Here is a 26,199-nt window from a genome sequence, read left to right on the forward strand (position 1 = left end):
GTATCTTGATGCGACCCATTATGTGATGCTACTACACTATTTTGGGCTTTTATCTTTTGGAAGTTAAAAGAAGTTTGATCCAGAGAGATATTCAGCTGGATTCCCAAAGGGCTACAGCACCACCACACTGGCATCAACAGATTTACCAGAAGTTCTTAGCTAAGAATTTATTTGCAAACTAAAGAAAAACCATTTCAAGCGAATTAAAGGTAAGGTTGTTTCTCTGACGCATATTGTATCCACATATGTATTTATATAATCTGACCACTGCTGCAGATAACGGGCGTTGGTGCTAAAAAAACATTTTATTTCAGCTAAAGAGCATTTTATAATGTATGCTTTATTAATGAACACGCTCTGCCAGTACACGTGCGTCACAATATAGAAAACTTCCAAGAACAATCCACTGAGTACATTTCTTGTCGATTGTACTTTAGCAATACGCCTGGCAGCTAAATAATCTAAACTCCCAGTGCACGCATTGTGGCATCCAACACGTTACTCTACAATGACGCGGTCTGTGTGAAATAAAACCCAAGCAGGGCTTAAAGTAATATCTCCAGTGCAGGGTTTGTCTAAGCTGATAAATATCCTTTAAATAAATGTATTAAAAAGAACAAAACATAAAATACATTGTGGCTCTGCACTCAGGTTTTATTTTGAGGTTTTTTGTCCCTTTCATTTTTTGGTATTCTCTTAAAGTGATGGTAAACAATACTTTTCTCCAAAGTGCCATCATAAAGAAAACCTAAAATAAAGTTAAAGTAGCATTTTTTTAAGCCACTCCAAACGCATATTTTACCTTGTTTTTCATCTGTCCTCCAAAACCGGCCCCTCTCTGTAGTCTTTTTTTATGCACGATCCACCAATCCTGAGTGATGTCAGCTGCCTCGCTGTTTTCAATGAGCACCCCATCCTAACACACAAATGCGCTCAACCGCTCTATTTCTGTAACCCGACATCAACGGCGCTCGTTCATGTATTTTTCGCACATGCAAGGTAATAGCATGGGAGTAACATAGTGGCGCTATTGTAAACACTGAATTGTAGATACTGTTACAATTCAGTGTTTACTTGCAATAGGGGAAAACGAGAGCTGACTCGATTTATCCGTGCAGTCAGATGAAGCAAACAGTGAACCACTGTTTACTTCTGTTATGCGAGTAAAACATTAGAGCATGCGCTTTGTAAGCACACAGGAGCGTGCATTGAGTGATGTTTGTAACTGCGCTGTCAGTCACTAAGCTTACCACCGCCGAAATATGTGACGTGTAAATAGTTCAACCCACCATGAACGTCACATAATGGAAGAATGGAGATTCTAAGTGGGCGGAGGCAAAGCTGGTGACGGACAGGTAATAAATTACACATTTAATAAAACAAAGATTCTTTTCAAGAAAAAATGATGTGATTATCATATAAAAATGAAAGTGAATGCATACATATAATATAGATTAGTGATAGTTTACCATCACTTTAAATATATAATAAATAAATATGCTTGACGCCACACAAAATGTGCTAATAAAAGGTTGCCATTATGTCTGGAAGGAAATACCGGCCATGCTCATTAGCATAAATAATTATTCAACATAAATCAGGAAGTAACGCTGCTAGGACTGATTTTAAATGATCATTGCTTTATTAATATTCTTGCACACAATGATAGCATCTTTATATTTAATCTTTATTTCCAACTTTGACTTGAACCTTGCAAATACTGTCCATGTTGGTAAAATACTGGGTGGCAACTCTACTGGAAAATAAAGAGAGAAGTTTTACTCTAGAACTCCTTATCGGAATGATCCAGATCAGATGACTAAATGGCAAGGACACATACGATAAACAGTGACAGTACATATAACACGGCCTATAGAGTTTAGGTGCATCAAATAACTAGTTACAGGGTGATTATAAGATCTGTAGGGCCACAGTGTGCATTAGCTGTCATGCCTTATTTATTAACCACGCAACAGAATCAGTTACAGGGCGATTATAAGATTATGACATGCATTATATATTACAATATAAAAATACTCAGAATATCAAGGTAGTATGACCAGGTGCACTAATGCTCTGATTATTGATCGTATGACCATGTGCGCTAATACTCTGAATATCTATCATGTAAGTAAGTACACACAGATACCGATTACAGTTTAATCTGTACAACCGATGGCTGGCTCTTCATGAGGAACACTAAGTTTCATCTAAAGTTTACTTTGGCCACCAATCTGATGAATGTTTATGTACAGAGTAGCAGAACGAGCATTCTGACCATTTCACTGGTCCTTGGGGTAGCATGTTACATTCTGTACAGCAGACAGAGACGTTGTTGAAAGGCGAGTCATTTCATGAGCTGCTGGACTCGGAGACATACGATGACCAAGTAAAGACAGTTGTGAAATATGGTTGGACATAAAGATTCATATATTCAGGTTGGCTGCTAATGCCTTACCTAACTGAGGTCATTGGGAACATTAATGCTGCTAATAGACCAGTGATACACAAGTGAAAATATTTACTTCAAACAGCAACCTAGACATGAGAAACTGATACCTATATAGTATTACAGCTTACAATGTATAAATTATCTGAGGCAATATTTATTAGTGAATAATGAATATTCAAAAGTGATAAGAAATGCCAGTAAATACTATTCATGGTATAAACAACTATTACTAAAATAGTTCATTAAAGGGACATCAAACACTAAATAAATGCTAGATAGAATGAGACATTCAAACAGTCTGAGAATAACAGGTAGATGTATTTTTTAAAGTTTCATTAGTTGTTAAGATAGTGACAAAATAAGTGCAACATTTTAGTGTCTATAAAACAATGAGAAACGCCATGTTGTAATTTAGGTTAACTTCTCTGCTGTGGCCCATTAGGGACAGTTATAAATAGGCTGTGTGGATTATAAAAGTGTTCTGCACTTCCTTTAAGAACATCTTAAAGGGACAGTCTAGTAAAAAAAAAATAATGATTCAGATAGGGCATGTAATTTTAAACAATTTTCCAATTTACTTTTATCACCAATTTTTCTTTGTTCTCTTGGTATTCTTAGTTGAAAGCTAAACCTAGGAAGTTCATATGCTAATTTCTTAGACCTTGAAGGCCGCCTCTTAAGAATGCATTTTAACAGGTTTTTCACAACTAGAGGGTGTTAGTTCACGTTTTTCATATAGATAACACTGTGCTCATGCACGTGAAGTTACCTGGGAGCCATCACTGATTGACTAAACTGCAAGTCTGTCAAAAGAACTGAAATAAAGGGGCAGTTTGCAGAGGCTTAGATACAAGATAATCCCAGAGGTAAAAAGTGTATTATTATAACTGTGTTGGTTATGCAAAACTGGGGAATGGGTAAAAAAGGGATTATCTATCTTTTAAAACAATAACAATTCTGGTGTAGACTGTCCCTTTAATATAAACTTTATGTGTATCCCACAAACTGCATGTGACTATGTATATATGTGCAGAAGCCTATCATACGTATGGCTGTATAGGCAGTAACCAGTCATATCCAGCCTGTGTGCAAACTGCCATATTCAGCCCAGTCTCTGGCATCTTAACCCAGCTCTCTCCTGTGATTTTACAGGTTGTTACTCCCAAACCGATAGAGAAACAGGCATAGATAATACATTTCAGATTAAACAGACCGTAATGTGACAATTCCAATGAAACCATTGTCCTATACACCGACATGTGCCGGTTCCTTACCGTTCGACTGCTTATTTAGGTAATAACAGTTCCCGCTAGTGGGTGTGTGCTCTGTGTTACTAATACATCAGGTACCTAATCAAATGTGAAATGCACTGCTGTGCAGCCTTTGGATACCCACTAGGTTTGCCTGGTCTCCTTAGCTACAGCCAATCAGAATCAGATGTAAATGAGTTTGTGTGCTGCTGTAAGCAATCACTGTGTATTGCTGCGCAATCAAATCTGAAATGCACTGCTGTACATGCAGTCATACTGAAAATTTGTTCTGATTTCTTTACAAGGGCAAGATTATTATTTCTTTAAATTGTACCCCACAGGTTCACAAATAGTATTTTTACATCCAGCCAATGAGGAGCTGTACCCAGGTATAACGCACTGTATGGGTAGACTTGATGGGCCTTTTCTATGTAGCCTATAGTGAAATAGAAGTAGGAAGATAATTCAGTATATTAGATTATTCTGTAAGGCTAAATATATTTTTACAAACAAACCTCTAACAGAATACAAGTTTCATGCAGAATTAAAGGGACATGATTTCATGATTCAGATAGAGCAGCAATTTTATACAACTTTCTAATTTACTTCAATAATTGACAAATTGTCTTCATTCTCCTGGTATCTTTTGTTGAAAACAAATCTCAGGAGCATGCGTGTCTGGAGCACTATATAGCAGCCCTATTTCCTGCCATAATATCAGCACAAAATATCATTGGAATGAACCAAATTTGATAATAGTAAGAAAGTTTGAAACTTTTTAAAAAAATGTTATGTTCTGTCTGAATCAGAAAAAAAAGAAACTTTTGGGCCGTCCCTTTAAGTGAATGAATGACATCTCTATATAGTGCAGTAAGTAGCCGAGCTGCAGATCAGAAGGCAATCAGAAGGGCAGGAAGCAAAAGGAACAAATTAGTCAGGTACAGAGCTACGTCAGCTTCCTCTCAAGTGATATCAAATAAACACTCACTGCAGGCTCCAGCAGATGGAAAAAGGCCTTTATTCCTTTCCTTGACCAAACACGCATTACATGACTCCTTGAGAAATCGCCCAAATAAAAAGGTTTCCACTGCTAGATTGTAACAGGAAATTCATAACGTACCAGACAACATATCCGTAATACTCTGTAATCCGTAGGGTTCAAACAGCTAGTCTGCTAAATCTCACCTTTATTCGGATCATTTCCAAGATATATGTAAAAAAAAACAACAACTCAGTATTCAGGATTCTGTAGAGCAATACACATGTCTGAGTTTTGTTTTATTCACACCGAAATAAGTAGAGAACCGGCAATGTGAAGTGGCTAGAGTCAGCGCACGTGTGTTTTTGCTGGTTATTTGGCTTCCTGAGTCCCTGTAACAAAATAAATGCCTGCAGTTATGTGTAAGATAATCTTCCATGTAGTTGTGTTACACCTGAACCCGAGCAACAGAAGATTTACTGCAAACAATACATTGCTTATACAATAATAATAATAATAATAAATAATAACAATAACAACAACAACAACTAGTATTTATATAGCGCCTTTCTCCCAGTGGGACTTAAAGTGCTTTTTCAGCGCTCGCTCTCGGAATTAACCAAATCGGCATCTCAATAGTAATAGTTGTTATTATTACCCAATTTAATGGTACTCATTTTATCGACCTCAAAAGGATGAAGGGCTGAGTCGGCCCTGCTGGGATTTGAACCTGTGACCTTCTAAATCAGCTTTTTTTTGTAGTCAGGGCATGTTATTTTTTATGAAGACCAGTGAGTGCCTTTTTTGATTGGACATTTAATTTACTTTTAAAGTGCACCCTGGCAGTTGAAAAGGATTTGTAAGACTGTACTTATCCATTCTTGGGAATGTGTGTGTGTGTGATTAGTAAACCATAGCAATATTTTTCCACCCCTGTATATATGTGTGTATATGTATATACTGTATATATATTACATGTTTTTTATATGTGTATGTGATATAAATATGTATATCTATATAAGTAAATGATCCGCACTCACTGGACTTGTATTTAGAATCCTGTTATATATATTATTCTGAGGTGAGAGTGCAATTCCCTCCTGGTTCTATACACATTACTTTAAATTTCCACTATTTCCAGAGGAGTAAGAAATTGCAACGGACAAGTTGACTTTTGCCATCTTCAGCATTGAATGAGCTAGTAACTTTTATATATAAATAATACGGAAATGGACTACACTTTTGAACCAGAATGTGTACCCATCCCATACCGCTAACAAAGGCCATAGATAAATAAAAATAAATATAAACACAACACTAGAAAGTCCAGCGCTCACTTGTACACCTACAGTGAGATTAAAAGCAAAATTGTCAGCTCTTCTTACAGATTTGGCCAAATGGTCCTGGGCCTATCACCATTTGGTCAGTAACTAACACTTCCATTTCTGCTTTTAACCTCACTGTGGGCATGTAAGTGAGCACTGGACGTTCTCGGTCTTGTGTACACACGCACGCACATACGCACATACGCACACATGCATTACTAATTTATGCAAGACTACGGCTGAAACGTGCACACGATTATACGGATTTCCACGATCTGATGTTCCCTTGTAAAGCTGCCACATAAAGGAGAAATGAAGCGTGCACAGATTGAATGCAGATCCAGCGCTGGGATAGAAGCCATGGAGAGGAAATAGCATCAGCGGTGATGAGAATAAGCCATCATCTAAACACTGCACATCACATCTTCACATCAAAACTTGGCAGATACTTATTTTTAAGTTGTCTTAACCTATTCATTGCCGGATCAGTAAATGATCTATTGTATGTATGTTATACTAGTCTGTGCAAAGGAATATTCATCAGCTGTGTTAAAAAAGAATTAAATCAGAAAATGTCATTGTAGAGGACATAAAACCGAAACTATTACTATATATATCCATCCATTTATTAAAATCACCCTCCATTAACTGGTTAACTGCCAGATACAGCTCTCCCTCAATAACTAAAGGGTTCATCTAGGTTATCTGCGTACAAACCACACACACAAGAAAATCACTTTCCTCTGAAGTTTAGCACGAACAAGAAATCACTTTGTGAGATTCAAGTCTGTAGGTATTAATAAGAGTAAGGCGACCAGTCATGTTTGCTTCAGTTTACGTAACAGATACCATGGTTTCCTAGAGAGGTGGGAAAGTAATAACGCTGGGCGCTGCTTATCCATTTAAAAGACAGATATATATAGGAGAGCAGATGCCCTGCATTAACATATTGGGAGACACAGGGGCTTCAGATTACACTGGGAGCCAATGGTATGCTTGGAAAGTCCATTTAATGCTTTAACGTATTCAGGGGATCTAAACATGTGATACACATAACATTTAATGTTGATGAAACAGCGATTGCATTGGAAAGTTGGTCCGACCAGCACACGTGTAAATGTATATATGCAAAGTTGTGAGTGTGCGTGCAAGTATACAGTATGTACATGTGTGTGTGTATGTATGTGTGTGTATGTGTATGTGTGTGTGTATGTATGTATGTGTGTGTATATGTGTGTATGTATGTGTGTGTATGTGTATGTATGTATGTGTGTGTATGTTTATGTGTGTGTGTGTGTGTGTGTGTGTGTATATATGTGTGTATGTATGTATATATATATATATATATATATATATATATATATATATATATATATATATATATAAAAAACAAAAACCCTCCACTTCACAAATTGCGCCAAACATCACAGTGGAATGCATCAGTGCGTTCCAGCACTACAGTGAACCGGAAATACCCTCTGAGGTCACTTCCGGTTTCATCGTTATCAATATATAATTCATGTACAAAGTTTATAAACCACACAACACACTTGTGCAAATAGGTTACCACAGCACCTGCACCTAGCGATGACGCCATCACAGCAAGCCATCGTTACCGGAGCAACATGTAAACATAAAACCATAGTAGCCTGTGCTGTTACATCACCAAGCTCACCCACATGGGCGTGCCCAACTCCGTAGCATACACCAGATCAGCCCATATTACCATGGACACAGCCCCATAAAACAAACGATAGCCAGCATAGGTCTGAATGGTCTAGAGATAACAATTAAACGTAAACTATTATCTACATATATTCAATAGTGTACAAAGAGGATGAAAGAGATGTATAGCTTATGTACACATTCATAGTCTAATAACGTTTAAAACACAAATTAATTATTACCATTAAATATATACTATACATTCTATGTGATCTGTTATAAAAAACTAGAACTGTTCTGGTAATTTATACATCACTCTATCAATACCAAATAATGCCAAAAACATCTAGATTAGCAGCATATCAAAAGATTTCATGTCCCAGGAAGTAGGTAGAAACATATGCCTAAAATAGCATAGAGGTACTGAGGACTCGGATACCTGTAATAGTCCATATTATAGTGAAACTTCAAAGTGTATTATAATCCAGAGTTAGTAAGGACATACTTCAGATCTTGATTGAAGAAACCACTCACACTGGCCTAGTGTGGTGTAACACTTAATAATAATGCTTTTGCTCTGTCTCCCCCACGTTTCAGGGGTGGCAAATAATCAATTAGCATAGTCCTCAATGAGGATACTGAGTGTCCAGCTTGCACGAAATGCTTTGCAACAGGCTGGTCTAAATATCCTTTGCACGCACCCTGAACAAAGTTGTCGTCTTGCCAATACAGCAAAGAGAACATGGAGAAATCAGCATATAAATGACATTCAGATGTACAGGTTAATCTGAACACTTTATTGGTGTGTGGATAATGACATTTGTTTCCTGTGACCATTCTGTTGCACATGACACAATTGCCACATCGGAAACATCCAGGTTTACACTTAGGTAGCCATGTTCCCTTCCGATAACAATAGGTGGGATCCGTGAGGAAAAGTAGGTCTCTCAGATTTTTAGATCTTTTATATACCATCCTTGGACTTGCTTCGAATGGAAGTATACTGTCCGATTGGATAATGGACCACTTATCCTTAATCAATGACTCCACGCATTGTGAAGCTGGAGTAAACATAGTTATGTAGTTAAGGCGTTTGTCCAGTTCCTTGTTCCTCCTAACAATCGTGTCTATTTGTGACATCGACTTAGCTGTCTGGCATTGTTGATTAATGAGTTTTTTTGTAAATCCTCTAGATGGAATTTTTTCAGACATGTCATCTAATTGAGTTAGTTTACTGGTATCCTGGGTGTTATTGCGCACAACCCGCAGGAACTGTGAAGAGCTTACCCCATTTTTTTAAAGTTAGGATGATAACTGTTATAGTGTAAAATGGAATATTTAGCGGTTGTATTGTTAAATAGTGTAGTTTGTAAAAAACATTCTCCATTATTGACTACTTTAAAGATCTCTAGATCAAGAAAGTGTATCTTAACCAGATCCGCTTCAATCTTAAATCTGATTGTAGATTCTAAAGTGTTAAGACCCTCAAACCAAGACATAAGGGCTTCTTTCGTACCCCTCCAAATCAGAAATACATCATCGATGAAGCAGCGATAGAACCGAATGGACTCATATCTGGAAAAGAAAATATTACTTACTTTGTATTTAGCCATATATATTGGCATATGCCGGGGCCACATTCGACCCCATGGCAGTGCCAAGGATTTGAAGGAAATATCCTTCTTCAAATCGAAAGAAATTCTTTTCCAGACATAGTTCAAATAAATGGATTACAATCTCTATTGGTGGTCCGCTATATACATCGCTTTTGGTCAGCATACGTCTGACCATTTTAATTCTGTGTTGATGTGGGATAACTGTGTAGAGACTCAACACATCCATGGTGACCAGTAAGTCAGTCTCCCTAATGTCAGAGATTTCAACAGATTAATGAGCTCAAATGAATCTTTGAGGTATGACTGAGTGTTTTGTACTACAGGTTGGAGGTGGAAGTCTAGATATTCAGCAATGGGTTGAAGTAAAGACCCTAGGGCAGATATAATTGGGCGCCTGGGAGGGTTTGTGAGGGACTTGTGTATCTTTGGTTATAAATATAGGATGGGACAAATTGGTTTGTCCACACTCAAAAATGTGTACACAAATTTATCTATAATGTTAGCCTGAAAAGCTAGACTTAAAACCTCATCCACCTGTTTTTTAAAAGTACACATCGGGTTAAAGGGAAGTCTACGGTATGTTATCCCATCATTCAATTGATGAAGGGCTTCATCTCTATGCTGTGCATAGTCTAACACTACTATTGCCCCGCCCTTGTTAGCGGGGCGGATAACAATAGAGACATCCTTCGCCAAAGTTTGGATAGCCTGCAGTTCACCCACACTCAGGTTATTCCAAGTTTTACCAATCAATGTATGGGCGTTGGCTAGTCTGGTGTATGCTACGGAGTTGGGCACGCCCACATCGTGGCTTGGTGATATAACAGCACAGGCTACTATGGTTTTATGTTGTTTACATGTTGCTCCGGTAATTATAGCTCGCTGTGATGACGTCATCGCTAGGTGCAGGCCATAAAGGGCAGGCCATAAAGGGCATGTCCTAGAGATGCATCATGTACGCTCTGTATGCTCTGGTGGTAACTACACACAGGTGTGTTCAATTAGTTTTAGAGGGTATATAAGTATGTTTTTTGATGAATTGCACTTTATGTCTATTTGGGCCTCCACTGAGGAAAGCTCCTATGTGAGCTGAAACGTTTGTCAGCACGCTAATACGTACTACCTTTTGATTAAACTCTGTTCTATTTGTCACTTACCTGTGTAAGCCTGCTTTGTGTTCTGGGGATTCCGGCCGGCTCTGGGATACAACTTGGAAAACTACATTACTAATTGGCAGTGCTCCAGTGAGTTGTTCTGGCTAGTGTGTGCAATTCATACTGGACGTTTTATATATAACAACAAGCCAGCAAATTATTTTTACCACCACATTCTCCCCAGAGAAACTGGAATTTTCAAAAACCTTGAAGGAGCATTGGGATATTTTATCCAGTGATAACTCACTGCCATTTGCTACAATGGACACACCTATGGTGTAATTCAAGAAAGGAAGATCCTTGAAGGATATGCTATTGAGGCCGGACAATATTGACAGCTACATGTGTTTCCAGTGTAGTGGATGCATTACCTGCAGTGGCTTAACACAGAGTAATGTTTTTACACATCCTTGGTCTAACAATTTTTTTTATATACAGGGAGTGCAGAATTATTAGGCAAGTTGTATTTTTGAGGATTAATTTTATTATTGAACAACAACCATGTTCTCAATGAACCCAAAAAACTCATTAATATCAAAGCTGAATATTTTTGGAAGTAGTTTTTAGTTTGTTTTTAGTTATAGCTATTTTAGGGGGATATCTGTGTGTGCAGGTGACTATTACTGTGCATAATTATTAGGCAACTTAACAAAAAACAAATATATACCCATTTCAATTATTTATTTTTACCAGTGAAACCAATATAACATCTCAACATTCACAAATATACATTTCTGACATTCAAAAACAAAACAAAAACAAAACAGTGACCAATATAGCCACCTTTCTTTGCAAGGACACTCAAAAGCCTGCCATCCATGGATTCTGTCAGTGTTTTGATCTGTTCACCATCAACATTGCGTGCAGCAGCAACCACAGCCTCCCAGACACTGTTCAGAGAGGTGTACTGTTTTCCCTCCTTGTAAATCTCACATTTGATGATGGACCACAGGTTCTCAATGGGGTTCAGATCAGGTGAACAAGGAGGCCATGTCATTAGATTTTCTTCTTTTATACCCTTTCTTGCCAGCCACGCTGTGGAGTACTTGGACGCGTGTGATGGAGCATTGTCCTGCATGAAAATCATGTTTTTCTTGAAGGATGCAGACTTCTTCCTGTACCACTGCTTGAAGAAGGTGTCTTCCAGAAACTGGCAGTAGGACTGGGAGTTGAGCTTGACTCCATCCTCAACCCGAAAAGGCCCCACAAGCTCATCTTTGATGATACCAGCCCAAACCAGTACTCCACCTCCACCTTGCTGGCGTCTGAGTCGGACTGGAGCTCTCTGCCCTTTACCAATTCAGCCACGGGCCCATCCATCTGGCCCATCAAGACTCACTCTCATTTCATCAGTCCATAAAACCTTAGAAAAATCAGTCTTGAGATATTTCTTGGCCCAGTCTTGACGTTTCAGCTTGTGTGTCTTGTTCAGTGGTGGTCGTCTTTCAGCCTTTCTTACCTTGGCCATGTCTCTGAGTATTGCACACCTTGTGCTTTTGGGCACTCTAGTGATGTTGCAGCTCTGAAATATGGCCAAACTGGTGGCAAGTGGCATCTTGGCAGCTGCATGCTTGACTTTTCTCAGTTCATGGGCAGTTATTTTGCGCCTTGGTTTTTCCACACGCTTCTTGCGACCCTGTTGACTATTTTAAATGAAACGCTTGATTGTTCGATGATCACGCTTCAGAAGCTTTGCAATTTTAAGAGTGCTGCATCCCTCTGCAAGATATCTCACTATTTTTGACTTTTCTGAGCCTGTCAAGTCCTTCTTTTGACCCATTTTGCCAAAGGAAAGGAAGTTGCCTAATAATTATGCACACCTGATATAGGGTGTTGATGTCATTAGACCACACCCCTTCTCATTACAGAGATGCACATCACCTAATATGCTTAATTGGTAGTAGGCTTTCGAGCCTATACAGCTTGGAGTAAGACAACATGCATAAAGAGGATGATGTGGTCAAAATACTCATTTGCCTAATAATTCTGCACTCCCTGTATAGAACACAGGGCAACCTGCACTACTACGTTTGTTGTATACCTGCTTCACTGACCTTGTGGCAGGTTCTATGTAGGGAAGACCCAGGATGACCTTAGGACAAGAATGGCTAACCACCGGTCAGCAATACGTAGGGCCATCAAAGTGGGTGATTCTGACCAACTGGTGGCTAGACATTTTTGCACTAACAGGCATGGGGTTTCTGATTTGAGGTACATCATAATAGATCATGGCCCTAGATGTACTAGAGGAGGTGATAGGGCTAAAACGTCTACTTCAAAGAGTCCCAGTGGATTTTTTACTTGGATACTATGTATCCAAAGGGGCTTAATGCACATTTGGATTTCCATTGCTTTTTGTAGAGGAGTTTTTGCCCCATCTGTAATGGCAGTATATAATCCTATATGAGTAATAATATCCAGTCACTAGGTAGCTCACTAATAACACCCTTATGGTTGGTGTGGTATACACACACACACACGTGTCTGTCTGTATGTGTGTATATATATATATATATATATATATATATATATATATATATATATATATATATATATCTTTGTGTGTGTATATAGGTTTATGTGTATATTTGTTTATAAGTGTGTGCGCGTGCGTATGTATGCATGTATATATTAAGCATATACATATATATTTAAATGGACATTAGACCATAATGTAAAGGCACTTTTAAGTGCCTTTTTTTTCTTTTTTCTAACACCCCACACCCGCCAACTTTAAAACCCCAAAACTGCCTAGTGCAGTTTTTTATTTTTTAAAAAAAACATAATTTATGCTTACCTGATAAATTCCTTTCTTCTGTAGTGTGATCAGTCCACGGGTCATCATTACTTGTGGGATATTAACTGCTCCCCTACAGGAAGTGCAAGAGGATTCACCCAGCAGAGTTGCTACACAGCTCCTCCCCTCTACGTCACCTCCAGTCATTCGACCAAGGACCAACGAGAAAGGAGAAGCCAAGGGTGTAGTGGTGACTGGAGTATAATTTAAAAAAATATTTACCTGCCTTAAAAAACAGGGCGGGCCGTGGACTGATCACACTACAGAAGAAAGGAATTTATCAGGTAAGCATAAATTATGTTTTCTTCTGTTAAGTGTGATCAGTCCACGGGTCATCATTACTTGTGGGATACCAATACCAAAGCAAAAGTACACGGATGACGGGAGGGATAGGCAGGCTCTTTATACAGAAGGAACCACTGCCTGAAGAACCTTTCTCCCAAAAATAGCCTCCGAGGAAGCAAAAGTGTCAAATTTGTAAAATTTGGAAAAAGTATGAAGCGAAGACCAAGTTGCAGCCTTGCAAATCTGTTCAACAGAGGCCTCATTCTTAAAGGCCCAAGTGGAAGCCACAGCTCTAGTGGAATGAGCTGTAATTCTTTCAGGAGGCTGCTGTCCAGCAGTCTCATAAGCTAAACGAATTATGCTACGAAGCCAAAAAGAGAGAGAGGTAGCAGAAGCTTTTTGACCTCTCCTCTGACCAGAGTAAACGACAAACAGGGAAGACGTTTGTCGAAAATCTTTAGTTGCCTGTAAATAAAATTTAAGGGCACGAACTACATCCAGATTGTGCAAAAGACGTTCCTTCCTCGAAGAAGGATTTGGGCACAAGGATGGAACAACAATCTCCTGATTGATATTCCTGTTAGTGACTACCTTAGGTAAGAACCCAGGCTTAGTACGCAGAACTACCTTATCCGAGTGAAAAATCAAATAAGGAGAATCACAATGTAAGGCTGATAACTCAGAGACTCTTCGAGCCGAGGAAATAGCCATTAAAAATAGAACTTTCCAAGATAACAACTTTATATCAATGGAATGAAGGGGTTCAAACGGAACACCCTGTAAAACGTTAAGAACAAGGTTTAAACTCCATGGTGGAGCCACAGCTTTAAACACAGGTTTAATCCTGGCCAAAGCCTGACAAAAAGCCTGAACGTCTGGAACTTCTGACAGACGCTTGTGTAACAGAATGGACAGAGCTGAGATCTGTCCCTTTAAGGAACTAGCGGATAACCCCTTTTCTAAACCTTCTTGTAGAAAAGACAATATCCTAGGAATCCTAACCTTACTCCAAGAGTAACCTTTGGATTCGCACCAATATAGGTATTTATGCCATATTTTATGGTAAATCTTTCTGGTGACAGGCTTCCTAGCCTGTATTAAGGTATCAATAACTGACTCAGAAAAACCACGCTTTGATAAGATCAAGCGTTCAATTTCCAAGCAGTCAGCTTCAGAGAAGTTAGATTTTGATGTTTGAAAGGACCCTGAATCAGAAGGTCCTGTTTCAGAGGTAACGACCAAGGTGGACAGAATGACATGTCCACCAGATCTGTATACCAAGTCCTGCGTGGCCATGCAGGCGCTATTAGAATCACTGATGCTTTCTCCTGTTTGATTCTGGCAATCAATCGAGGAAGCATCGGGAAAGGTGGAAACACATAAGCCATCCTGAAGGTCCATGGTGCTGTCAAGGCATCTATCAGGACCGCTCCCGGATCCCTGGATCTGGACCCGTAGCGCGGAAGCTTGGCGTTCTGTCGAGACGCCATGAGATCTATCTCTGGTTTGCCCCAACGTGGAAGTATTTGGGCAAAGACCTCTGGATGAAGTTCCCACTCCCCCGGATGAAAAGTCTGACGACTTAAGAAATCCGCCTCCCAGTTCTCCACTCCCGGGATGTGGATTGCAGACAGGTGGCAAGAGTGAGACACTGCCCAGCGAATTATCTTCGATACTTCCATCATTGCTAGGGAGCTTCTTGTCCCTCCCTGATGGTTGATATAAGCTACAGTCGTGATGTTGTCCGACTGGAACCTGATGAACCCCCGAGTTGCTAACTGGGGCCAAGCCAGAAGAGCATTGAGGACTGCTCTCAATTCCAGAATGTTTATTGGAAGAAGACTCTCCTCCTGATTCCATAGTCCCTGAGCCTTCAGAGAATTCCAGACAGCGCCCCAACCTAGTAGGCTGGCGTCTGTTGTTACAATTGACCAGTCTGGCCTGCTGAATGGCATTCCCCTGGACAGATGTGGCCGATAAAGCCACCATAGAAGAGAATTTCTGGTCTCTTGAATAGAATGAAGGACACGGCATGCATTTTGAAGTTTTGTTAACCTGTCCTCTGTCAGGTAAATCTTCATTTCTACAGAATCTATCAGAGTCCCCAGGAAGGGAACTCTTGTGAGTGGAAAGAGAGAACTTTTCTCTTCGTTCACTTTCCATCCATGCGACCTTAGAAATGCCAGTACTATCTCTGTATGAGATTTGGCAGTTTGAAAGCTTGAAGCTTGTATCAGTATGTCGTCTAAGTACGGAGCTACTGAAATTCCTCGCGGTCTTAGTACCGCCAGAAGAGTGCCCAGAACCTTTGTGAAGATTCTTGGAGCCGTAGCCAGTCCGAATGGAAGAGCTACAAACTGGTAATGCCTGTCTAAAAAGGCAAACCTTAGATACCGGTAATGACTTCTGTGAATCGGTATGTGAAGGTAAGCATCCTTTAAATCCACTGTGGTCAAGTACTGACCCTCTTGGATCATGGGCAAAATTGTTCGAATAGTTTCCATCTTGAACGATGGAACTCTTAGGAATTTGTTTAGGATCTTTAAATCCAAGATTGGCCTGAAGGTTCCCTCTTTTTGGGAACTACAAACAGATTTGAGTAAAACCCTTGTCCTTGTTCCAACCGCGGAACTGGATGGATCACTCCCATTAATAAAAGATCTTGTACGCAGCGTAGAAACGCTTCCTTCTTTGTTAGGTTTGTTGACAACCTTGACAGATGAAATCTCCCTCTTGGGGGAGAGGATTTGAAGTCCAGAAGGTATCCCTGAGATATGATCTCTAACGCCCAGGGATCCTGAACATCTCTTGCCCAAGCCTGGGCGAAGAGGGAAAGTCTGCCCCCCACTAGATCCGGTCCCGGATCGGGGGCCCTCAATTCATGCTGTCTTAGGGGCAGCAGCAGGTTTTCTGGCCTGTTTGCCCCTGTTCCAGGACTGGTTAGGTTTCCAGCCTTGTCTGTAGCGAGCAACAGCTCCTTCCTGTTTTGGTGCAGAGGAAGTTGATGCTGCTCCTGCTTTGAAATTACGAAAGGAACGAAAATTGGACTGTCTAGCCTTGGCTTTGGCCTTGTCCTGAGGCAGGGCATGACCTTTACCTCCTGTAATGTCATCAATAATCTCTTTCAAGCCGGGCCCGAATAAGGTCTGCCCTTTGAAAGGAATATTAAGCAATTTAGATTTAGACGTAACATCAGCTGACCAGGATTTTAGCCACAGAGCTCTGCGTGCCTGAATGGCGAATCCTGAATTTTTAGCCGCAAGTTTAGTTAAATGTACTACGGCATCTGAAATAAATGAATTAGCTAACTTAAGGAATTTAAGTTTGTGTGTGATGTCATCTAGTGTGGATGATTGAAGTGTCTCTTCCAGAGACTCAAACCAAAATGCTGCTGCAGCCGTGACAGGCGCAATACATGCAAGAGGTTGCAATATAAACCCTTGTTGAACAAACATTTTCTTAAGGTAACCCTCTAATTTTTTATCCATTGGATCTGAAAAAGCACAGCTATCCTCCACTGGGATAGTGGTACGCTTAGCTAAAGTAGAAACTGCTCCCTCCACCTTAGGGACCATTTGCCATAAGTCCCGTGTGGCGGCGTCTATTGGAAACATTTTTCTGAATATAGGAGGGGGTGAGAAAGGCACACCGGGTCTATCCCACTCCTTAGTAACAATGTCAGTAAGTCTCTTAGGTATAGGAAAAACGTCAGTACTCGTCGGTACCGCAAAATATTTATCCAACCTACACATTTTTTCTGGGATTGCAACTGTGTTACAATCATTCAGAGCCGCTAATACCTCCCCTAGTAACACACGGAGGTTCTCAAGCTTAAATTTAAAATTTGAAATGTCTGAGTCCAGTTTATTTGGATCAGAACCGTCACCCACAGAATGAAGCTCTCCGTCTTCACGTTCTGCAAACTGTGACGCAGTATCAGACATGGCCCTTGCATTATCAGCGCACTCTGTTCTCATCCCAGAGTGATCACGTTTACCTCTTAGTTCTGGTAGTTTAGCCAAAACTTCAGTCATAACAGTAGCCATATCTTGTAATGTGATTTGTAATGGCCGCCCAGATGCACTCGGCGCTACAATATCACGAACCTCCTGAGCGGGAGATGCAGGTACTGACACGTGAGGCGAGTTAGTCTGCATAACTCTCCCCTCGTTGTTTGGTGAAATATGTTCAATTTGTACAGATTGACTATTTTTTAAAGTAGCATCAATACATTTAGTACATAAATTTCTATTGGGCTCCACTTTGGCATTAACACATATAGCACAGAGATATTCCTCTGAATCAGACATGTTTAACACACTAGCAAATAAACAGCAACTTGGAAATACTTTTCAAAGTAATTTACAAATAATATGAAAACGAACTGTGCCTTTAAGAAGCACAGAAAATATTATAACAGATAAAATAATTAAGTTATAGCATCAATCTTTGTCAGAATATACAGTTTTAGCAAAGGATTGTTCCCCTCAGCAAATGATAACTAACCCAGGCAGCAGAAAAAAAATACACAAATAAACGTTTTTTATATCACAGTCAATACAATCAGCACAGCTCTGCTGTGAATGATTACTTCCCTCAAAAAAGACTCTTGAGATCCCTGAACTCTGTAGAGATGAACCGGATCATGCAGGAAGAAAATGAACCTCTGACTGAGTTTTTCTGATGCATAGTAAAAGCACCAAAATGGCCCCTCCCCCACACACATAACAGTGAGAGGGATCAGTGAACTGCTCTAATTTAAATCAAAACTATTGCCAAGTGGAAAAAAAGTGCCCAAAACATTTTTTCACCCAGTACCTCAGAGAAAAAAACGTTTTTACATGCCAGCAAAAAAACGTTTTACCTCAATAATTAATTGTCATTTAAAACCTATTGCAAGTCCCTGCAAAATAGGTTAAGTCTATGTATACAGTTTAAAAGCCAGAGAAGTACCATTTCCCAGAAAACTGAAGTGTAAAATATACATACATGACAGCCTGATATCAGCTACATCTACTGCATTCAAGGCTGAGTTTACATTATAACGGTATGGCAGGATTTTCTCATCAATTCCATGTCAGAAAATAATAAACTGCTACATACCTCTTTGCAGATTAATCTGCCTGCTGTCCCCTGATCTGAAGTTTACCTCTCCTCAGATGGCCGAGAAACAGCAATATGATCTTAACTACTCCGGCTAAAATCATAGAAAAACTCAGGTAGATTCTTCTTCAAATTCTACCAGAGAAGGAATAACACACTCCGGTGCTATTATAAAATAACAAACTTTTGATTGAAGATATAAAAACTAAATATATCACCATAGTCCTCTCACACATCCTATCTAGTCGTTGGGTGCAAGAGAATGACTGGAGGTGACGTAGAGGGGAGGAGCTGTGTAGCAACTCTGCTGGGTGAATCCTCTTGCACTTCCTGTAGGGGAGCAGTTAATATCCCACAAGTAATGATGACCCGTGGACTGATCACACTTAACAGAAGAAAAAAAACTATAATGCCCTCTATTTTGAGAGCATTTGGGGCACTTTTATAAAATTAACCAGAGATCTAATCTCTGGTTAATGTTCCGAGTGCTTGTAATGGCTGGTTATTTACTGCGACCGCAAACGGGCAAATTTGCCTGTTTGCGAGCGTGTGATAATTTAGCGCTTCACTTGTAATCTAGTCCATAATATGTAAAACATGCTTAATATACTCCTCATTTTAATCCTACCCCAGTCATATCTCCGTGCTACATTGTGAGAAGTAACATTTCAGTGCCTTAGCGCAGTCGCGCAACATAGGCTGATAATATCCCAACCAGAAATATTCGTTCTCAGATCACCACAAACACACACCTGATGTTGACAAAGTATCAGTTTAACCAGACTTGAGATAAATACAAATCAGTGAATTTAAATACATGGATTACAGCTTTAGACGCAGATTTTCACTCCATAGTGTAAACATCTTCCTTATACAGTGGGGGAAAAAAGTATTTAGTCAGCCACCAATTGTGCAAGTTCTCCCACTTAAGAAGATGAGAGAGGCCTGTAATGTTCATCATAGATATACCTCAACTATGAGAGACAAAATGTGGAAACAAATCCAGACAATCACATTGTCTAATTTAGAAAGAATATATTTGCAAATTATGGTGGAATATAAGTATTTGGTCACCTAGAAACAAGCAAGATTTCTGGCTCTCACAGACCTGTATCTTCTTCTTTAAGAGGCTCCTCTGTCCACCACTCATTACCTGTATTAATGGCACCTGTTTGAACTTGTTATCAGTATAAGAGACACCTGTCCACAACCTCAAACAGTCACACTCCAAACTCCACTATGGTGAAGACCAAAGAGCTGTCAAAGGACACCAGAAACAAAACTGTAGACCTGCACCAGGCTGGGAAGACTGAATCTGCAATAGGCAAGCAGCTTGGTGTGAAGAAATCAACTGTGGGAGCAATAATTAGAAAATGGAAGACATACAAGAACACTGATAATCTCCCTCGATCTGGGGCTCCACGCAAGATCTCACCCCGTGGGGTCAAAATGATAACAAGAACGGTGAGCAAACATCCCAGAACCACACGGGGGGACCTAGTGAATGACCTGCAGAGAGCTGGGACCAACATAACAAAGGCTACCATCAGTAACACACTACGCCGCCAGGGACTCAGATCCTGCAGTGCCAGACATGTCCCCCTGCTTAAGCCAGTACATGTCCGGGCCCGTCTGAAGTATGCTAGAGAGCATTTGAATGATCAAAAAGCGGATTGGGAGAATATCATATGGTCAGATGAAACCAAAGTAGAACTGTTTGGTAGAAACACAACTTGTCGTGTTTGGAGGAGAGAGAACACCATACCTACTGTGAAGCATGGGGGTGGCAACATCATGCTTTGGGGCTGTTTCTTTGCAAAGGGAACAGGACGACTGATCCATGTACATGAAAGAATGAATGGGGCCATGTATCGTCAGATTTTGAGTGCAAACCTCCTTCCATCAGCAAGGGCAGATGAAACGTGGCTGGGTCTTTCAGCATGACAATGATCCCAAACACACCGCCGGGGCAACAAAGGAGTGGCTTCGTAAGAAGCATTTCAAGGTCCTGGAGTGGCTTAGCCAGTCTCCAGATCTCAACCCCATAGAAAACCTTTGGAGGGAGATTAAAAAAGTCTGTGTTGCCCAGCGACAGCCCCAAAACATCACTGCTCTAGAGGAGATCTGCATGCAGGAATGGGCCAACATACCAGCAACAGTGTGTGACAACCTTGTGAAGACTTACAGAAAATGTTTGACCTCTGTCATTGCCAAAGAAAGATATATAACAAAGTATTGAGATGAACTTTTGATATTGACCAAATACTTATTTTCCACCATAATTTGCAAATAAATTCTTTCCAAATCAGACAATGTGATTGTCTGGATTTGTTTCCACATTGTGTCTCTCATAGTTGAGGTATACCTATGATGAAAATTACAGGCCTCTCTCATCTTTTTAAGTGGGAGAACTTGCACAACTGATGGCTGATTAAATACTTTTTTTTCCCCACTGTACATGATACAATACATGATATAAACCAATAGACTTACCGAAAATTTCTCCATTTTTGGCATATTCGGTCACAAGATAAAGCATGTTTTTTGTTTCCATAACCTAAAAAGGAAAACACATATTGTCTGGTTATAATAAAAACATAATTTATGTAAGAACTTACCTGATAAATTCATTTCTTTCATATTAGCAAGAGTCCATGAGCTAGTGACGTATGGGATATACATTCCTACCAGGAGGGGCAAAGTTTCCCAAACCTTAAAATGCCTATAAATACACCCCTCACCACACCCACAATTCAGTTTAACGAATAGCCAAGAAGTGGGGTGATAAGAAAAAAGTGCGAAAGCATATAAAATAAGGAATTGGAATAATTGTGCTTTATACAAAAAAATCATAACCACCACAAAAAAAGGGCGGGCCTCATGGACTCTTGCTAATATGAAAGAAATGAATTTATCAGGTAAGTTCTTACATAAATTATGTTTTCTTTCATGTAATTAGCAAGAGTCCATGAGCTAGTGACGTATGGGATAATGACTACCCAAGATGTGGATCTTTCCACACAAGAGTCACTAGAGAGGGAGGGATAAAATAAAGACAGCCAATTCCTGCTGAAAATAATCCACACCCAAAATAAAGTTTAATGAAAAACATAAGCAGAAGATTCAAACTGAAACCGCTGCCTGAAGTACTTTTCTACCAAAAACTGCTTCAGAAGAAGAAAATACAACAAAATGGTAGAATTTGGTAAAAGTATGCAAAGAGAACCAAGTTGCCACTTTGCAAATCTGATCAACCGAAGCTTCATTCCTAAACGCCCAGGAAGTAGAAACTGACCTAGTAGAATGAGCTGTAATCCTATGAGGCGGAGTCTTACCCGACTCAAAATAGGCAAGATGAAATAAAGATTTCAACCAAGATGCCAAAGAAATGGCAGAAGTTTTCTGGCCTTTCTAAAACCGGAAAAGATAACAAATAAACCAGAAGTCTTTCGGAAAGACTTAATAGCTTCAACATAATATTTCAAAGCTCTAATAACATCCAAAGAATGCAACGATTTCTCCTTAGAATTCTTAGGATTAGGACATAATGAAGGAACCACAATGTTTCTACTAATGTTGTTGGAATTCACAACTTAGGTAAAAATTCAAAAGAAGTTCGCAACACCGCCTTATCCTGATGAAAAATCAGAAAAGGAGACTCACAAGAAAGAGCAGATAATTCAGAAACTCTTCTGGCAGAAGAGATGGCCAAAAGGAACAAAACTTTCCAAGAAAGTAATTTAATATCCAATGAATGCATAGGTTCAAATGGAGGAGCTTAAAGAGCCCCCAGAACCAAATTCAAACTCCAAGGAGGAGAAATTGACTTAATGACAGGCTTTATACGAACCAAAGCTTGTACAAAACAATGAATATCAGGAAGAATAGCAATCTTTCTGTGAAAAAGAACAGAAAGAGCAGAGATTTGACCTTTCAAGGAACTTGCGGACAAACCCTTATCTAAACCATCCTGAAGAAATTGTAATATTCTTGGTATTCTAAAAGAATGCCAAGAAAAATGATGAGAAAGACACCAAGAAATATAAGTCTTCCAGACTCTATAATATATCTCTCTGGATACAGATTTACGAGCCTGTAACATAGTATTAATCACAGAGTCAGAGAAACCTCTTTGACCAAGAATCAAGCGTTCAATCTCCATACCTTTAAATTTAAGGATTTCAGATCCTGATGGAAAAAAGGACCTTGAGACAAAAGGTCTGGTCTTAACGGAAGAGTCCACGGTTGGCAAGAGGCCATCCGGACAAGATCCTCATACCAAAACCTGTGAGGCCATGCCGGAGCTACCAGCAGAACAAACGAGCATTCCTTCAGAATCTTGGAGATTACTCTTGGAAGAAGAACTAGAGGCGGAAAGATATAGGCAGGATGATACTTCCAAGGAAGTGAAAATGCATCCACTGCCTCCGCCTGAGGATCCCGGGATCTGGACAGATACCTGGGAAGTTTCTTGTTTAGATGAGAAGCCATCAGATCTATTTCTGGAAGTTCCCACATTTGAACAATCTGAAGAAATACCTCTGGTTGAAGAGACCATTCGCCCGGATGCAACGTTTGGCGACTGAGATAATCCGCTTTCCAATTGTCCATACCTGGGATATAAACCGCAGAGATTAGACAGGAGCTGGATTCCGCCCAAACCAAAATTCGAGATACTTCTTTCATAGCCAGAGGACTGTGAGTCCCTCCTTGATGATTGATGTATGCCACAGTTGTGACATTGTCTTATCTGAAAACAAATGAACAACTCTCTCTTCGGAAGAGGCCAAGACTGAAGAGCTCTGAAAATTGCACGGAGTTCCAAAATATTGATCGGAAATCTCACCTCCTGAGATTCCCAAACCCCTTGTGCCGTCAGATACCCCCACACAGCTCCCCAACCTGTAAAACTAGCATCTGTTGAGATTATAGTCCAGGTCGGAAGAACAAAGAAGCCCCCTGAACTAAACGATGGTGATCTGTCCACCATGTCAGAGAGTGTCGTAAAATCGGTTTAAAGATATAAATTGAGATATCTTTGAGTAATCCCTGCACCATTGGTTCAGCATACAGAGCTGAAGAGGTCGCATGTGAAAACGAGCAAAGGAGATCGCATCTGATGCGGCAGTCCTAAGACCCAACATTTCCATGCATAAGGCTACCAAAGGGAATGATTGTGACTGAAGGTTTTGACAAGCTGATATCAATGTTAAACTTCTCTTGTCTGACAAGGACAGAGTCATAGACACTGAATTTATCTAGAAACCTAAAAAGGTTACCCTTGTCTGAGGAATCAATGAACTGATTGGTAAATTGATCCTCCAACCATGAACTTGAAGAAACAACACAAGTCGATTCGTATGAGATTCTACGAAAATGAGAAGACTGAGCAAGTACCAAGATATCGTCCAAATAAGGAAATACCAACACCCTATTCTCTGATTACAGAAAGAAGGGCACCGAGAACCTTTGAAAAAAATTCTTGGAACTGAGGCTAGGCCAAACGGTAGAGCCACAAAACTGGTAATGCTTGTCTAAAAAGAGAATCTCAGACACTAAAAGTAATCTGGATGAATCGGAATATGCAGATACACATCCTGTAAATCTATTGTAGACATATAATGCCCTTCCTAAACAAAAGGCAGGATAGTCCTACAGTAACCATCTTGAATGTTGGTATCCTAACATAACGATTCAATAATGATAGATCCAGAACTGGTCTGAAGGAATTGACCTTCTTTGGTACAATGAAGAGATAAAATAAAACCCCAGCCCCTGTTCCAGAACTGGAACTGGCATAAATACTCCAGCCAACTCTAGATCTGAAACACATTTCAGAAATGCTGAGCCTTGCTGTGTTAACTGGGACACGGGAAAGAAAAGAATCTCTTAGCAGGAGGCCTTAACTTGAAGCCAATTCTGTACCTTTCTGAAACAATGTTTCTGAAACCAGAGATTAAGAACGGAATTGATCCAAATTTCTTTGAAGAAAACGTAATCTGCCCCATACCAGCTGAGCTGGAATAAGGGCCGCACCTTCATAGGTACTTAGGAGCTGGCTATAGGTTTCTATAAAGCTCGGATATATTCCAAACTGAAAATAGTTTCCAAACTGATACCGCTCCTGAGGATGAAGGATCAGGCTTTTGTTCCTTGTTGTGAGGAAAGGAACGAAATGATTATTTACCCTGGAAAGAAAGGGAAAGCAAAGTTGACTTAGAAGACATGTCAGCATTCCAAGTTTAATCCATAAAGCTTTTCTAGCTAAAATAGCTAGAGACATATACCTGACATCAACTCTAATGATATCAAAAGATGGTATCACCAATAAAATTATTAGCATGTTATAGAATAATAATAATGCTATAAAATTATGATCTGTTACTTGTTGCGCTAAAGCTTCTAACCAAAAAGTTGAAGCTGCAGCAACATCCGCTAAAAATATAGCAGGTCTAAGAAGATTACCTGAACATAAGTAAGCTTTTCTTAGAAAGGATTCAATTTTCCTATCTAAAGGATCCTTAAATGAAGTACTATCTGCCATAGGAATAGTAGTACATTAGCAGGAGTAGAGACAGCCCCATAACCTTAGGGATTTTTGTCCCAAAAAACTCTAATCTGTCAGATGGCACAGGATATAATTTGCTTAAACGTCTAGAAGGAGTAAATAAATTACCCAAATTATTCCATTCCCTGGAAATTACTTCAGAAATAGCATCAGGGAGATAAAACACTTCTGGAATAACTACCTTATTTAAACGTTTACATTTAGTATCAAGAGGACCAGAATCCTCTATTTCTAATGCAAATAACACTTCTTTAAGTAAAGAACGAATAAATTCCATCTTGAACAAATACAAAGATTTATCAGCATCAAAATGATGATGTTCATTTAAAAATTCATCTGAAAAAAAGAGAAGTTTTAAAAGACTTTTATGTATACTAGAAGGAGAAATAACAGACATAGCCTTCTTAATGGATTTAAAATAAATAAAATCTCTTATGTTATCAGGAACACTCTGAAAATTAGATGTTGACGGAACAGCAACAGGTAATGTAACAGTACTAAAGGAAATTTTATCTGCATTAATAAGTTTGACATGACATGCAATACAAATAACAGCTGGAGAAACAGATACCAAAAGTTTATAGCAGACTTAGCTTGGTAGCTCCAGCACTGTGCAGTGATTTTCCTGTAGTAACTTCTGACTCAGTTGCAACGTGGAACATCTTGCAATATGTAAAAGAAAAAAAACAACATATAAAGCAAAATTGATCAAATTCCTTAAATGACAGTTTCAGGAATGGGAAAAAAATGCCAGTGAACAAGCTTCTAGCAACCAGAAGCAATAAATAATGAGACTTAAATAATGTGGAGACAAAAATGACGCCCATATTTTTTAGCGCCAAAAAAGACGCCCACATTATTTGGCGCCTAAATGCTTTTGGCGCCAAAAATGACGCCACATCCGGAACGCCGACATTTTTGGCGCAAAATAACGTCAAAGAATGACGCAACTTCCGGCGACACGTATGACGCCGGAAACGGAAATAGAATTTTTGCGCCAAAAAA

The 26,199-nt window shown here is 39.6% G+C and overlaps 1 protein-coding gene across 1 annotated transcript in view; it reads right to left on the reverse strand.

Moving 5' to 3' along the window:
• The window catches only part of SIK2 (salt inducible kinase 2), a gene marked incomplete in the record, with an annotated part of 278,722 nt that overhangs the window by 142,932 nt on the left and 109,591 nt on the right, over window positions 1–26,199 (reverse strand). Inside the window, 1 exon segment of the mRNA XM_053690110.1 lies at window positions 21,120–21,183. Within this exon segment, the coding sequence (XP_053546085.1) occupies window positions 21,120–21,183 (64 nt within the window).

This window comes from Bombina bombina, chromosome 8 (genome assembly GCF_027579735.1).
Source record: "Bombina bombina isolate aBomBom1 chromosome 8, aBomBom1.pri, whole genome shotgun sequence".
Lineage (NCBI taxonomy): Eukaryota > Metazoa > Chordata > Amphibia > Anura > Bombinatoridae > Bombina > Bombina bombina.